This window comes from Pelodiscus sinensis, chromosome 3 (genome assembly GCF_049634645.1).
Source record: "Pelodiscus sinensis isolate JC-2024 chromosome 3, ASM4963464v1, whole genome shotgun sequence".
Lineage (NCBI taxonomy): Eukaryota > Metazoa > Chordata > Testudines > Trionychidae > Pelodiscus > Pelodiscus sinensis.
Genome location: NC_134713.1, coordinates 108,944,886 through 108,961,642, shown reverse-complemented (window position 1 = coordinate 108,961,642; position 16,757 = coordinate 108,944,886). Strand labels below are relative to the sequence as shown.

The window sequence follows — 16,757 nt, the reverse complement described above, 5'->3', positions numbered from 1 at the left end:
CCCCTCTTCCTTCTTCCCTTGGCTTCCCCCTTCCAGCTCCCTCCTCCCAGGTTTCCACCTCCTCTCTCCCACCCTCTCTCTTCCCTTCTCCCACCTCCTTTTCCCAGTCTCCCCAGCGGTTAATCCTCCCTCCCCCCCCCCCCAGTCTTGTTAAATAAAGAGAGTTTCTATTTTTGAACACACGTGTCCTTTATTTTTTACATCAGGAAGGGGGCTAGGGAGGAGTAAGTAGAAGGAGGTGAGGGAGGAATGGGGTATGAGCCCCCGATGGGGAGGACTGGGGTGGCTCTGTGGGCACCTCGGGGTAGAAGCTCTCCTGCAGGGCCTCCCGGATCCCCCGATTGACACCCCCCTCCCCCAGATGGCAGCCTGCGGCAAGTGCAGCTGGGCTGATGGCCTAGTGCTGTGATGTGCTGAGTGCAGGCACTCAGGGCACTCCAAGACAGGACTGCTTTGCTGTCCCTCATCGAGGTAGACAAGCAAGCGGGGAACTGTCTGACCGGGGTGGGGCTCGGGTCCCTTTAAGCCCTCGGCTAGCCTGAGGCAGCAGCTCCACACTCTAAGTCCTGGTTCTGGCCAGCCTTAACTTCGGTTCAGGGTCCACTCAATGTGGACATGCTATTTCGAATTAGCAAAACGCTAATTCGAATTAGTTTTTAGGTCTAGATGCACTCATTTGAATTAGAGAGACTTAATAAAATTAATGTAGAAAATGTGATTGTATTTCATATTTGTCTGTAGTAATTCTGTAAATCTCTTTTGTCTGTGTTCTTGTAGTCTCTGGGTACTGAAGTAGCTGAAATGAGAAAAAGGCAACAGTCACAAAATGAAGGAACATCTGCTGTGTCTCAAGCACCTGGAAACCAAAGGCCCAACAACACATGTTGCTTTTGTTGGTGCTGTTGTTGCAGCTGCTCATGGTATGTCCTGTAATGTACTTGGTATCATATCGAGCACAGGTAAACAATGAAAACTGCCAGTTGCTGGGAATGTAAGGAGTTCTCTGAGAGTCACACTGCTGAAAGTCACACTTTGTTTCTACATAAGAATTTTACCAAATACTTTTCTGCTCTTTCTGTACCTTTTGTGTAATGGATAAGGGAGCAGGCCTGGAAAATATGACTTTAATTTTGGCCCCTTTCTAAAGTTACCACTATAAAATGGGGAAGTAGCAGGTGTAAAACTCACATAGGCAGATCTTGAAAATGCCGTAATTTTATATTTAAGACATTCTTTGTTTCAGTCTGTATTTTTAGTGTTTAAAGGGTTCCTTCCAAACTCTAAGAAATGTTTCAACATACTTTATCTTTGCATTCATTGGGAGGTAAATGGACAGAAATGAGAACTATATATTGATGTAGCTATTTAGTTGTTGAATAAATAAACTGTTAACTAAATTCTGCAATCTAAGAGCATAAAAAATCTATTTCTGCTATGATCTTTTAACAAGCAAAAAGCACTATTTTAGTGGGGAAAGTCATTACTACTCAGCTCTTGCTAATGGAGGAGTTAAATATGAAGTTTTGTTTCAAAATAACTTCAAATTAATCATTTCTCTAAGATGTATGTCAGAGATGTCTGTTGCCATAATATAGAAGGCTCCAACTTATATACCGTACATGCTTAATTTTACACATATGGCTAGTCCTAAAGTAGCATAAAGCTTCTTGCAGAATTGTTCAGGGCCTATCTATGCATGCTTATTACATAGCAAAAATATAATCAGCTGAGTCTTTTTTGGAATATCCATTCTGTGTACATCAGTCCGATTTTACACTTGTTAGCCATCTGCTCCTTTTCCTGCATCTAAAAATGCACTTCAGAGGATACCAAACATCCCAATGGAACAGTCTCTTCTAAACCCCTTCCCTGCCATGTCCTCCTCTTTGCACGGGAGCAGTAGCAGAATGGCACAAACTTCCAGCTTTCACAGAAGCAGAAGATCCCTGAGAGCAAGAAAGAGTGAGTGAGGACATGCTATTAGGAAGCTATCTTGGTTCATGCTATAGACTAACTCCATACAACACAGAGTGTGTGGAAGGGTCTTAAATGTGAAAACAAACACTGTGCTGCTTCTGCTCTCCTCTGGCCTGTGTAAAGAGTATGCAGGGCCATAATGATCAATTTATGGATCTTGAAAGTCTGCACTGGGATAAATAGTTGAATAATCAGTTCTTCTCACACATTCTTAGAGCTGTTTCCCTTGGAGGGCACTCAGGATGGTATGCACTTCCCATACTTTTGAATAGCTTGTGCACAGTCCGTCTGGATACGATTCAACGTTGCATTAAAAAGTGGAGTGTACTCTCAACCACTTTTGTAAAACTATTTATTTTTGATGATATCCTGACTTTTTTTCTTAATATGGACTTGATGGTACATGAAGAACCCTGTCAGGGTAAGCCTATTTTCTGTCTTAGAAGTAAAGTCTAATAGACTAGTCTGAGAGATGTAATGGAAATGCCATTGCTTGTGACTCTTAAAATTAAACTGTACAAAACTGGAAAATATAATGGCAAAAATAGATTTTGCGCTGGAAAAATGATGACCTAATGAGCCGCCGACCTCTAACTTCTGATTTCTGTGATTAAAGCGCGGGGAAGATTGGTGGGGGGGAAAGGGCCAAGTTGAGAGAGAGTTATTACTGACAGGTAATTTTGGCCCATGTAGAACTTGAATAAAAATGAAATATTTATTTTGGTGTGGAATTTGTCATGTGAGCTTGTTTACAAGGAGTAAGCATGCTACTTTCTTTCCCTCATTCACTTTCTCTAATGGTGTTTATATACAAAAAAATCTGCACGAGAAGCCTAACATGCTGATTATTGTTATAGGCAAGAAGTTACCTGAAGCCATGTTGTGCAGGAAGTCATATTAGATTGTCATAACAGACTCTGCTGGCCTTAAATCTACCTATACTCTCCCCAGTTCTATTGGGAGTATTCTGAATCTTACCAAATGCCTTTATGGAGGCATTGTCGGGTTCATTACTGGTGACAATGCTCTAACAGAGCCTGCCAGCACCTACACTATTGACTATTTCTAGCTCTGGCCAGCACTATGTGTGACATTAGACAAGCCAGGTCACGTGCTCTCTCTGTGCCTCAATCTCCTTGCTATTAAAAATAAATATAATGCTTGCCTGCCTCAGAGCAAGACTTGTGCAGCTTACACTAAATGCTTTCACGTTTGTCAATAACAACACTGTATCTGTTCAAGGTGCTAGTTCATTAGCTGACAACTCTGGACAAGTCATTACAGTTCTAAAAATATCCTAGCAAGTCATGTGATATTTCAGTTTTCTTTCATTCCACCCAGTGTTAACATCAAATGAGGATTAAGACTCTGTTTACATAGCAACTTAGTCAAATACCCACACCTTTGTTTGTGGAAATAATATCTTTCCTAATAGAGAACTTGTTGCCAGCATTAGGTCTTTGTTCAGAAAGCTATTTCATGTACCTTATTAGAATGATTAGCTATTAATGTGCAGTCTATCTTTCGGGTTATATTTTTTAAACTATTTATTTTTAAAATAAGTGACATCAGTTAATTTTGAAAGCTCTTTCCAGTAGCACTGGAGGTCTAGTGATAGTAAACGTGCTCCATTTAGAAGGACAAAACAGTGCTGGGTCTCAGTGCTGTTAGAGAAAGAGGGGGAGAGAAATGGTCCCTTTCCATTAATCATTTTGCTACAGGTAAAAGCACATTAATTGATTGCAAAACTAAAATGGACCATTGTGATCATCTCATCTGGCCTCCTATACAGCACAGGCGATAGAAGTGCCCCAAAATAATTTCTTTTGAACTAGAATATCTCTTTAAAAAAAGGAATCTGGGGTTGATTTGAAAATTGCTGGTAATGTAGAAAGTACCACAGCCTTTGGTGAAGACTTCCAGGCTGTGTCTACACTGGCCCCTTCTCCGGAAGAGGCATGCTAATTTCTAACTTTGGAATAGGGAAATCCGCGGGGGATTTAAATATCCCCCGGGGGATTTAAATAAAGATGGCCGCCGCTTTTTTTCCGGCTTGGGGAAAAGCCGGAAAAGAGCGTCCAGACTGGCGTGATCCTCCGGAATAAAGCCCTTTTCTGGAGGATCTCTTATTCCTACTTTCAAGCACCAGTCTGGATGCTCTTTTCCGGCTTTTCCCCAAGCCGGAAAAAAGCGGCGGCCATCTTTATTTAAATCCCGCGGGGGATATTTAAATTCCCCGCGGATTTCCCTATTCCAAAGTTAGAAATTAGCATGCCTCTTCCAGAGAAGGGGCCAGTGTAGACGTAGCCCCAGTGGTTAATTATTCTCACTGTTAAAAATTCACGTTTTTATTTCCAGTCTGGATTTGTTTAGTTCCAGCTTCTAGCCATTGGATCATTGTACACCTGTCTCTATTAGAATGAAGAGCCCATCATTAAATAACCACCTATGGAGGTACTGGTAGACTGTAACCAAGTCATCCCTTAACCTTCTCTTTGTTAAGCTAAACAGAGTGAGCTCCTTGAATCTACCACTGTAAGGATATTTTCTAACCCTTTAGCATTCTCATGGCTCTTCTCAGAATCTTCTCTAACTTCAGTTCTCAATACCGGAAATGGACGTAGTATTCCAGCAGCAGCAGCACCAGTGCCAAATCGAGATAATCTGCTCCAATTTGCGATTCCCTTGCTTATGCATCCAAGGATTGCCTTAGCCCTTTTGGCCACAGTATCACACTAGGAGCTCATGTACTGCTGATTATTCATATGATACTTTCAGTCAGTTTCCCAGAAAAAGTGTCCCTCATTATGTAAGTATGTCCTGTGTTTAGAAGCCTTTGAGGATACCCAAATGTGTATCTGTATTCAATCTGTGATCTGAAAAAATTATCTGCAGATTTCCAGGGCACTATACCAGGGGCCAGGCTGAGGCCCCAATCCCCTCCAGAACCTTGTCAGGGACACCTGCATGGGCAGCTGTGGGGAGCTGTCACAGAGTCATGGAGCCTGCACCTGTCTCTGCCCCATGAGGAGCTCTGGGGAGTGGGGACATGATTCGGAGCTGCTTTCAGACCCCTCCTCTCTTACACTGCAGGCAAGTGGAGGGTCCTTCCTGGTTCCCAGGCTGGACTTCACACTGGCCTGGCCAGTGAGGAGGGGCTGATCTGTGACGCTCCCTGGTAGCTGTTTAGGTCACTTCCCACACTTGCTCAGGAGGAGCTGCACTGGCAGCTGTGGGAAACAGTGATGGACCCTCCACCTGCCCTGAGCAGGAGTCCTGAGCAAGCCACCACCCAGTGTCCTTGCTCCGAGCCTCTCTGTCCAGTTTCACTACTCCTCAGGCTCTCCGCCCAGGTCAGGTAGAGAATTCAGGCCAGTCTGCTCTTACCATAAGAATCCTGCATGGATACAAAAAAAAATTGTATCCACAGCTGCACTGCTGCCCACAGAAATGGCCCACAGATATAAAGTGGACATCTGCATATTTGCTGGACTCAAGCTAGGTTCTTTAATCCTAAATGGATACATTTACAGTCAGCCACATTCAGATGTGTAGTTTGCTTACACAGAGCTTACCATGCAATCCGGATCTCTCTATATCAGTGACCTGTCCTCTTGATTATTTGCCACTGCCCCAAATTTTGTGTCATCTGCAACCTTTATTAGTAGTGATTTTATGTTTTCTTCAAGGCCCTAGTAAAAATGTTAAATAACACAGGGCCAAGAACTCATCCCTGTGGGATACCACTAGAAATAAATCAATCTGATTATGATTCCCCATTTACAATTACATTTTGAGAGCTATGTGTTAGCCAATTTTTCATCTGTGTCATGTTCATTTTGTATTTGTTTTAATTTGTCAATGAAAATGTGCAGTAACAAGTTACAGAAGTTTAAGTATATTATATCAACACTGTCACCTTTATTAACCAAACTTGTAATATCATAAAAAAGATCTATTTCCCATAAATCAGTGTTGATTGGCATCTGCTCTTTTACCTTCCTTTAATCTATTAATCAAGTATTCTATCTTCCATTCCATTATCTTGTCTAGGATCAGTGTCAGACTGACAAACCTATAATTACTGGGTCATCCCATTTACCCTTCATAATATTGGTGTAACATTAGTTCTCTTCCAGTCCTGTAGAATTACCCCAGTGTTCCAAGACTTATTTAAATCAATGTTAGCTGTCTGGTGAAATCATCGTCCAACTCTTCTAAAACTCTTGAGTGCAAATTACCTAAATGTGATTATTTTAAAACATTCAATATTAGTAGCTGCTGTTTAATGTCCTCCAAAGTTAATATTGAAATGGAAAGAGTCTTCTCACATGATGTAACTTCATCATCTGTTTTTCCCAAAAATATTCAACAGAAATATTTATTGAACAGTTCTGCCTTTTCTGTATTATTATTGGTAATTCTACCATTTCCATGTAGTAATGGAGCAATACAATTGGTAGGAGTCTTTAAGTTCACAATATTCTTTAAGAAAACTCCTTATAGTCATTAATTCCGCTGGGCAGTTATGTATATTTATAGTTCTCTGATTCCATATCAATTTTTCAATTCCTCGCTCCTTATTTACCTTCATTACTATCAATTTTCTCTTTCATCCATTTGTGTTATGTATATATAGGCTATTGAGTTTATGAGTTTGGATCTCTGCCTTTACTTCTCCTCTAAACCAGTTGCATGTTTTTAACCAATATGGCATTTTCCCTTAATTATATAATTATAATGTTGGGCATCTAGTAAACTGTTAATCAACAATTCCCAATTATCATTAATTTTTCTCTTTTGGATTCCTCCTCTAAGTTGATTTAGCTCATAATTCTTGTCAGCTTAGTGAAATTGGCCATTTTAAAATACCAAAGATGTGTAATCGGTTTGAACTTTATTCAGTTTGCCCATTGGAAATATGATCAACTTATGATCACATATCTAAACTACCATTTATGTTTAATTCTATAATCAATTTCTCTACATCTGTCAACACAAGATCTAATACAGAAATCACCCTTGTTGAATGCAAAGCTTTTTGAGTTATGAAATAGTCATTTATAATATTCAGAAATTTCAAGGATGGTTTAATACTGGCAGCATATATGTCACTGTTATCATATATGTCACTGAGATTGAAGCCCTTTCTCCTCCCGCCTCCTGATCATGTAGCTTTTTTCCCTACACTTGATAGATAGGTGCATAAGCAGGTGGTCGTTTTCTTCACTACTCTGATTTGATGGTCTCTAGCAGCATCCCTTCTGGTACTTTATTTGTTAGGATATTGTTCCATAAGCATTCAAGATCATTTCCTTCTGAGTAATCAGTGACTTGGAAACAGATTATGCTGCTTTTGACATGTCTCTCCTCCTCCCCTTTTACAACATTCCAGTCATGTGAGTTATCTCACCAGGTTTTGATGATACTATCTAGATTGAACTAAATGAGCATTTCCAGTTCCTCTTCTTTGTTATTCAGGCTCCTAGCACTGGTATGAAGGAAATTAAAAAGTATCTTCTCATGTCCTTTTGGTTCCTTTGTTAATTTTGTTTTTAACATCTCATTTTATGCTACTTCTGAGCTTTTTTTTTTTTTAACTGTCACCTTTGTTGTTTATATATTGCCCTTCTGACTACCCTAGTTAGCTTGTTCCTGAGGAGATTGGTCCACTTTCTAGGAGGGAGGGTACTGTATAGTTTGGATGGCTTCCACCTCAGTAAAAGAGGGGCCAATGATCTACAAAATCAAAGCTCAGAACCCTACAGCACTTTCCTAGTCAGTAGTTCTCTTCCCACATCTTCTGTCCTCTGTCTTCATTCACTTACAGGACAGGAAGGATCACCCAGAGATCGTTTGTATAATATCTTTCTTCAGCATCCTTCCCTGAAGTCCTCTGTCATCCCAGACCTATTCCATGATGCAGTGTCGTCAGTGCTGATAGGATCCATCACACATGGACCCTTTCCCTTTGTATCCAAAAACCCTTCCAATCTTATAATGATACCTCTTGTCTTGGCTCCAGGAAAACAGCACATCATCCAGTTGCAAGTCTGTCTCTTGCAAAATGTTCACTTGATTCTTCTTAGTATGGAATCCCCAACAAGGATTGTCTGTCTTCTTGGATAGATAATGTTTCTTTGTGGGCAAACTTGCTGTGTTCTCAAATGTACAGTAGCTAGCATGTCTTAACATACAAGGGTATGTCTACACTTGCTCCCTAGTTCGAGCTAGGGATACAAATGTAGGCGACCGAAATTGCCAATGAAGTGGGGATTTAAATATCCTGCACTTCATTAGCATGATCTCGCTGGCGCATTACTCCATTCAACAGCTGATTCGAACCAGGAAGTACGCGCCGGGACACGTTAGTTTGAATCAAATCCCTTGGTTTGAACTAACGTTACTCCTCATTTTTTGAGAAGATGGAAATAACTGGGTTTGTTTAGTCTGGAATAGAGAAGACTAAGGAGGGACATAGCAGCTTTCAAGCACCTATAAGGTTGTTACAAGGAAGAGGGAGAACAATTATTCATTTTAACCTCTGATGATAGGATAAGAAGCAATGGACTGAAATTGCAGCAAGGGAAGTTTAGGTTGGACATTAGGAAAAACATATTAACTGTCAGGGTGGTTAAGAATAGAATAAATTGCCTAGGGAGATCGTGGAATCTCCATCACTGGAGATTTTCGAGAGCAGGTTAGACAAGCATCTGTCAGGGATGATCTGGATGGTGCTTGGGTCCTGCAACAGACTGGACATAATAACCTATCTAGGTTCCTTCTAGTTCTAGTATTGTATGATTTTAGTCTTTTAAAACCTTTCTTGTTTCTGATGGCTGATATAAACTCCCAGTTTCTGAAAGCATTTTTCAAGCACTCCTCTTCTGGAAGAAGGAAAAGGCAGCCTTAATATCAACATTTCTTACTTTGGAGAATTCGAATGGAAAATAAATTATGGCAGTACTCCATTTTATTACACTAGTGGAAAGGGGAAAGGTGAGAAGGGATCCATTTCAAACCCTGCTAAACAAACAAAATAGTTCACAGTTCTTTTTTTCCATTTTTTGATGAGGTCTGTTTCATACCATGATGGAAACACCTCTCTTAATTAATTCTGCATCATCATGGGCTTAACTGACTAATTTATGTTTCTTACCTCCATGGGCCAGTCTAGCTAGATTTGTACCAGAGTAACAAGGAGGGAGTATATCTGAGCTTCCTTCTCAATGAAACCAGTCAAATCTAAATAAAAACTCACCATCTGGGCCTAATTTCCACATTATGCAGAAAATTATGTATTACTGTATGTCTCTTTGGGTCCATTAATACAGTTTCTTGGTCACTAGACAGAACTAATAAACATTCTCCTTTGGCATCACAAGACTGAGGAGACAGTGCAGAGATTGAACTACTTAGTTCTGAAAAGTGACCCCACTCAAGGTTCTTCAACATATCAGTGCTGACCCCATGGGTGCTCTGGGGCTCAGAAGACCCAAGGAGGGATGGGGAAGCGCTGATCTGCATGATGCACTGGCGAGTAGGAGGCACTGGAGGGAGGAGGGGAGCCAATATGGTTACTGCTGGGGAAAAATTGGTGGGTGTTGAGCACCTACCAGCAGCCACCATATCAGCTACCCTCTTCCCTCCATTGCCTCCCACTCGCCGGTGCACCCTGAAGATCAGCGCTTCTCCATCCCTCCATGAGTTTCCTGCCTGCCACAATTTGCTGTTTCACAGCATTTGGGAGGCTTTGGGGGTGAGGGACGGGAGGAGCAAGGACATGGCACGTTCAAGCAGGAGAAGACAGAACAGGGCAGGAAGAGGAGGAGCAGGAGTGGGAAGAGGGGGGCACGGTTGGAGTGGGAGTGGGAAGAAGTGAGGTACAACTTTAGGGATGCAGGGGAAAGGAGACAGAGGACAGAGCCAGGGGTCATGCACCCCTCCTTTTGAAAGTCAGCGTCTATGCTCCAAGCTACTTAAAATTGGAAAACATAACTTTTAGCATTTGGGCAAACAAAAAGAAGACATTACGACTGTTAGAGTAAAGAAAGAGAGAAAGATTGATTGATTGATTGATTGATTGATTGATTACCTGGTAATTCAACAGAGAAACAGAAGAGAGGGAAAAATCCATCCTCCTACAGTATAACATCTAAAAATAAAGTTGTACTGGAGTCTTATGAAGTTGGAAACAGGTGGCTCTGTGCACTCTTGTTTACACAATTCTCCCAGGGCATTGCAATCTGCCTTGCAAACCTCTGGGCCAAGACCCTGCCTGATATATTGTGCCAGATTGTGTTCTGTTTTAATGAGAAGGGCAAACTTCCAGCAATTAGTAGGCTGAGATTAACAAAGACTTCTCCTCATGTGCAATTTGAGAGAAATCTGGCTGAAGAACTTCAAAAGTAACAACCAAGAAACAGACAGATCTTTGCCCAGCATCTTATATATCCACTTACACCAATGTAAAGTGGATGGAAAATGGTACCATTCTGGCTTGTAGCACTTCATACCCACTCTGTGCTTGTATAAATGATTATACAAGTGTGGGTCAATGTTAAATTGGGTCCTGAGTGCATTTAATAACTACAGGTTGAACCTTTGTAAACTGAGACTCTCTGGTTCGGCAACATCTGTGGTCCAGCATGACCACGGATGTTCCAGGACCAGAGAATCCTGATGGAGTGCTGGTGCCTAGGAGTCCTGTGGACTTGCAGGGTTGCAGGCTGATGGCAATGAGCTGCCTGTGGGGCCAGGAGCTTAGATCCCCACAGCTGAGAAGCTGGGAATTCCCGGCAGGGTTGTGAGCCCAGCATGCCACAGTGGGGCTAGTCAGCTAGGCTGCTCAGTGCATCCCAACTGGGCTGCCAGAGGGGCCATAAGCTCAGCACACTGCAGTGGAGCTTCCTGGAGGAGCTGGGAGTGGCGCGCTGCAGTGGGGCTACTCAGCTAGGCTGCCCGGCGTGCCCCAGCTGGCTGCTCAGTGGAGTGGGAACCTGACGCACTGTGAGCTGGGTTGCCTGGCATGGCAGGCAAGGTTGGGGAGGGAGCAGCAGGCAGCAGGGCCTATTGCAAGTCTATCACTGGGGGGGGAGAGCAGTAATAGGGGGGCCAGATATGACCTCTTCTGGTCTGGCAAAATCCCTCAACTGGGTCCGGTCAGATCCCGAGGGTGCCGGACCACGGAGATCTAACCTGTATTTAATTAACTTTTCTACCATAATTTCAGAACAAGGGCGAGTTACAGTAAAACCTGTGTTATCCAGCATGCTCGGGGATTAGGGCGTTCCAGATATCTAAAAATTCTGGTTATCTGAGGGTCCCATCAACCTAGGAAAAAACAATGGACAATAACAGTAAAACTCAAGTTTTTAATATTGGTAGTTTTGTAGTGTGAGACAGTTGGTCTCACATTTCTATTTTGAGTTAAAGATTATTAGTACTTCTTAAATAAAAAAATGTTAAGCCAATCATGGTAAACCAAGCCAGGCCTGTGCGCCTGAAGATGTGACAGTATTGTGGCTGGAGGAAATGGCGGTTAACAAAGTTTTCTGGTTAACAGAGTGCCGGATAACAATGGTTTCATTGTATTTGGTTTGGGAGTTTTGGAGGGTGAAGTTTGTGGGTATTTAAAACCGCAGCTTATGTTCAGCCATTTCTCTTGTGAACTTGAGATTTGATTCAGATTAATTAGAGAATTCAGAATAGGCATCTCGCTCATACCTGGTATTGGCAGTCTACTCTAGTATCGTACAGAATTGTTGCACTGTTATTGGCCAGTTGTTAGTGTAAGGGAGAAGTGTATTACTGAAATGTTAACCTACTTTTTTCTATCCTCAAAAGTTCAGGTTAGTTCTGAGATGCATTGAGTTCATGTCTGTATATATTGTGACTAATATTCCTTCTCATTTTTTCCAACCATGTGAAGAATGAATTTTATGTACACTAAGGCATGTGCAGATGTGCACCACCAAGACAAACATATGCTGCCAGCTGGTGCCAGCTGTGAGTGCCCTGCTAATCAGCTGGGCAGCATTTGAATCTTTCCTGAGCAGCTGCCCAAGCGTTTAGCTTAGAGGGAACACTGATTGTGACTTGCCCATCAGTGGTAACCCCAGAAGAATGGGCTGAAGGGAAAAACCTAAATGTGTAGAATTAGTAGACAGTCCATATTTTAAACTGAAGTTTCATAAAACAAAATGGAAAGACCTTCATATATACAGTAGTATTAAATTCAGAACCCTCATCGTTCTGATATCTAAGTCCCAGAAAGTAAGAGGGAGAGTTGTAATCCTCCACAATGTAAATCTGTTGGTTGCATTTCGAACAAAAAGTTGTAAATTGCTGAAAAATTGGAGTGCAAAAAAATCAGACCCACAATCCTCTTGGTTTGAGGAGTAACTATGTGGGAACACATGAGCCTTAATCTTATTAATCCACACACCCAATTAATTTTAGAAAATGATCTTGAATTCCAACCTGTTGCAACACCACTTGTACATCTAGGGGAAGCTCACCTTGAGGAGAAATTCATCCCAAAGTAGGAAGCAAGTAGTGGAGGTATCCCCTCCATTAAAAGGGAGCAGTCTGAAGACCCTTAGGGAGGTGTGCTGATTCAGCTGGCATCTTTGCCCTCCCTTTTCACAGCCAACCTCACCTACCTTCTGGGTAATGGCATTCAGCTCCAGTGTTCGGAATCACAGGTTGTGAGAAGCTTTAAAGGTTTAGAGTCTTGCCACGGGTGGACTTTCCGCTGTCAGGACAGATGAGCAAGGCTGTGTTGCTGGAAAAGGAACTGGAGAACTAAGGCACCTGAGTCCTGCTCACAATGGAGTTTATGTGAGGTTCAGTGGGTCGGAGTATTGGTCTCATGTCAGTCCAGAACATCCTGTGAAGAAGCGTTGTCTTCTCTTTTCAGATCTGGCATTTGTGTAGCTACAAAAAGTCGTGTTGACTTCAGACTCTGGAAAAAACACAAAACTACTGCAAAGGGATACTTAACATAGGCCTAAGTTGAAAATAAAATGGGGACACTCTGTATAATGTAATTCAGTGGAGCAAGGGGAAATTTTGTAAGTTTTCAATTTTATTCAGCGGTGGCATATGAAAGGACATTACATTTCTATCAGGAGAAATTCTTATCCAAATAAGACACTGGTTCCTAACTGGAAAGAAAAAGATACTAGCTCCAGCCAATTTGTTAGCAGAATAACTTCCAACTGATAAAGGTTTATCTTATAACCATGTATTATTCCAAATTGGGTTGAAATGTCAGTTAAAAGAGGAATAAATGTCTAAGGCTTTCAAATAAAAACAAGGCTAGATCATGGAAATAAGTCTCTGAAGGCTGATTCCTAGTAGATAAAACCCAGAAGATTCTCCATCTTCTGCTAAAAATAGGCCAGTTACTCATTAAGGCAGAAAAAAAAGAGATGACAGTCTTGTCTAGTCATCTTAATATGATTCCAAAATACAAAAACATGGCCAGATGGCAGCATTTGTGGCTATAAGCCATGAAATATAGGGACTGATACTACCACTCTCTATCGGGTGCCCTCGACATCTCAAAGATTGAGTCAGCCTTTCGTTCTGCCTCAGAAGCAGCCACACCACACCCCTGGCTCCAACTCCAGCACACAGGGCAGCTGCCCGCCACATAGCCCTGCTGTGGGCAGCCGCCACACAGCCCTGGCCCCAGCTCCAGCCAGAGAGCTGCCCAGCTGAGCTCCCACCCCCACTGAGCCCACACAAGCACAGCAGCTAACCTTGCACCAGCATGCTGCTGCACAGCTCTGCTAAGGAGGTGGGCGGGACTAAAATTCTCTCTGTGTGCCCACACAAGCACACACTCTAGAGGGAACTTAGGTAAAATCCCTAATTTGATCTGAAAATAGTACTGGCACTCATACTTAACTTCCCAGGCACCTCAGTCCCAAGAGCAACACCTCTGCTATTATCCAGTCTTGAACCTCTCTCTTACTAGAGACTATTTGTCCTATGTTGTAAGGTAGCTATCTTAAATGATCCTTTCTATAGGCATCCTTAGGTTTCAGTCTGTATTTCTGGAAGCTGAAGACTGTGGTTTTCACTTAACTATTTAATCTGCTATTTTAAAATCATAACAAAATATAATGCAATGCTATGAAAAACCACTTTAACCACTTTCTTAATTTATTAAGGAAGTGTGCTCTTCAATCTCATAATAGGAATCTGTTTTAAAGAAACTTAATTATGCCTTTGAATAAAGCTATGAATGTTTAGCAAGAACATTTCTCTCCCCATTGTGAAAGAAGCAACAAGAGAGTAGCTAAATCTAAGGAAAATAAGTAGATTGATTTAGCAAAGCTAGCTCTCATCGTGACTTTGGCAACTTGCTAATGGGCTCCCCTGCCTTATACCTTGGATAGTCACTCACACCTGTGCAAAGCAAATGTAGGTATCTTATATGAAGTGTATGTAAGGCAGCAGAGAACTGGGGCCCAGTGTGTACTTAAAGTCACCTGCCAAAAGACAGCTCCAAAAAACTCATTGTTGTCCCTTTAATTAGTGTCCTGCCTAGTCCTCTGAGGCCTAGACAACAGGTGCCTTTCTGCCTTTCAGATATACCAATTATGTTAGAATTGAGGCAATCAATTCTAAAACTAAAAACTAAACTACTAAACTAAAACTAAAAACTACATGTACCCACTGCATACAAATGAATATAAAGAGCAATAGTCTTTTGGAGGAAGAAATGAAACTGACAGTAGACAAGTAGAATTTTGCGTGAGTTGGTGGAATGGAGATCAGGTTAAGGTTTTAAATCTTCTATTTGCCAAAGGCATAAACCAGAGGCTAGCTCTGCTGCAGTGAAATAGAATCAGAATAATTCCATTAAAAATAGGTGGTAAGAAGATTTAGCTCACCAGATAGCAGTAAAAACTTTTAAAAAAAAACCAAATAGTCTGGTAGCACTTTAAAGACTTACAAAACATGTAGATGGTATCATGAGCTTTCGTGGGTACTGCACACTTCTTCTTTAGTAGCAGGTTTCGTAAAGCGCACTCCACATTTAAGACTAAAATCTAGGACATCTTTTCTGAGAGAAGACTAAAAGTTTCCAAAATACATATTTAATATTTTATGTTGTAAATATCATATGAAAGCAATGTGATTTCTTTACAATGGAGATCACAGGAAAAAAATTTTGAAGTTCTGAGAACAAAAAAGACAACTAGGAAATAAACAGGGTTTAGTAAAGCCCCCTTGTGGATAGTTTTGTATCACTAGCCATTTTACCAGCTGCAGGATCAGCTTTTGCTTAAAATTAGTCTGAAAGAGGCTCTAGATGCCATCCTTTTCTAGGATATTTGACTATAGAAAAGACTATTAGCTTCTCTGAATGCCTGCTGTATTGCATTGTCTATTGCCAGATACATTAAATTGGTCACAAGATCTAAGAATGAGCCTCAGACACAAGGTCAGTGGGTCTTGTCTTTCTGAGAGCCCCACATTTAAAATGCCTGTGTACTTTAGTATGTCCTCAAGTTCACACTCGTCATCAATGACCTCAAAATCATCTCCCACCATGACCAAGGAGAAACAGGTATTTCTTAATTTAAATTTTGTTTAAATGGTCCCCAAAATGTACAATTTAATTCAAATCTTTCCATATAAACATGATCATACTGACTGTAAATTATGTGAAAAAGACTCACAATTTCAATTTTTATTAAAGCTAATTTTAAAATTATATAATACGCAGGCTGAGGGTATAACTTTGGTACACCTGGGTATAGTGCTTAAATAATTCAAAAGAATGAAGTTTGCTTTAAAAGTAAAAAAAACATAATCAATAATATCCCACATTTAGATTAATACATTTAATGATACAATTTAGGCTTAGCACCCAAATATTTGGGTACATCACTCATGAAAAGTTATTCAGATTGTTGGTTGTACAAAGCAAATATAACAATGAGTAGAGATTGTCCCTCAATAATTGAGCATTTAGAATTTGTCGTCCCTCAGTAAATACAGTCTGTCAGACAAGTATTTTTCTATACATTGATCTTAGTCAGAAAGTTGGAAAGTAGTAGTATACTGACACATGGAAGAAAAACTTCAAAACCTAAAAAGAAATACATAGTTGCAAGTAGAACAAAATATCAGGACGCTGTACCACATTGGCATCTAGGCTCATAACTGACAGCATGGCAGCAAGATGAGTTAAGCTCTTAGAGGTGCCATTATGCAGAATAGAGGCCCATTTTCCACATAGTTGGCTATTTTGTAGCAGAGAGATTCCCTAGGGCATTCATAGTTAAGATGGGAAGGGATAGAATTTCAGAGCATTGATTGAACTTCCTTCAGTAAAATATAGTCTGATACTAAGGCTGCTAACTACAGCTTGGTGCGTATTTACTGAGTCTGCCTCCATGGCAGCAATACCAGCGTTATCTAATGACATGTTAATGGATTTGAGATACTAGGAATATGAAAGGCTCCACTTAAAACCAGAGTTTCTTATAATATAGGTTTCTGTTATCTAATTAGCATAATGCATGTGTAACAACAAGTATATTTTTCTCTACATTCTTATTAAACTCATATTATATTGTCATAGATTGTCAATGACTATTCTGCAGTAGCAAATACACAGTACTAACATTTCATATTAAAACAAATAAAATGCCTAAATCAAGGAAATTCACAGTATAGGCTAAAACTCTCCTATATCATCATTTAGCTAGCTTATTGAAAGATTTACAGAATCTCATGCAAAGCAACATTACCCC

At 40.9% G+C, this 16,757-nt stretch overlaps 1 protein-coding gene across 2 annotated transcripts in view; it reads left to right on the top strand.

Annotated features, from left to right (window-relative positions):
• Positions 1 to 16,757, top strand: part of RGS17 (regulator of G protein signaling 17) — a 94,999-nt gene that overhangs the window by 65,404 nt on the left and 12,838 nt on the right. For both annotated transcript variants that reach the window (XM_075923168.1, XM_075923167.1), the window contains exon 2: positions 778 to 920. In XM_075923168.1, the coding sequence (XP_075779283.1) occupies positions 802 to 920 (119 nt within the window). In that variant the 5' untranslated portion in view covers positions 778 to 801. The remainder of the gene's footprint in view (positions 1 to 777; positions 921 to 16,757) is intronic.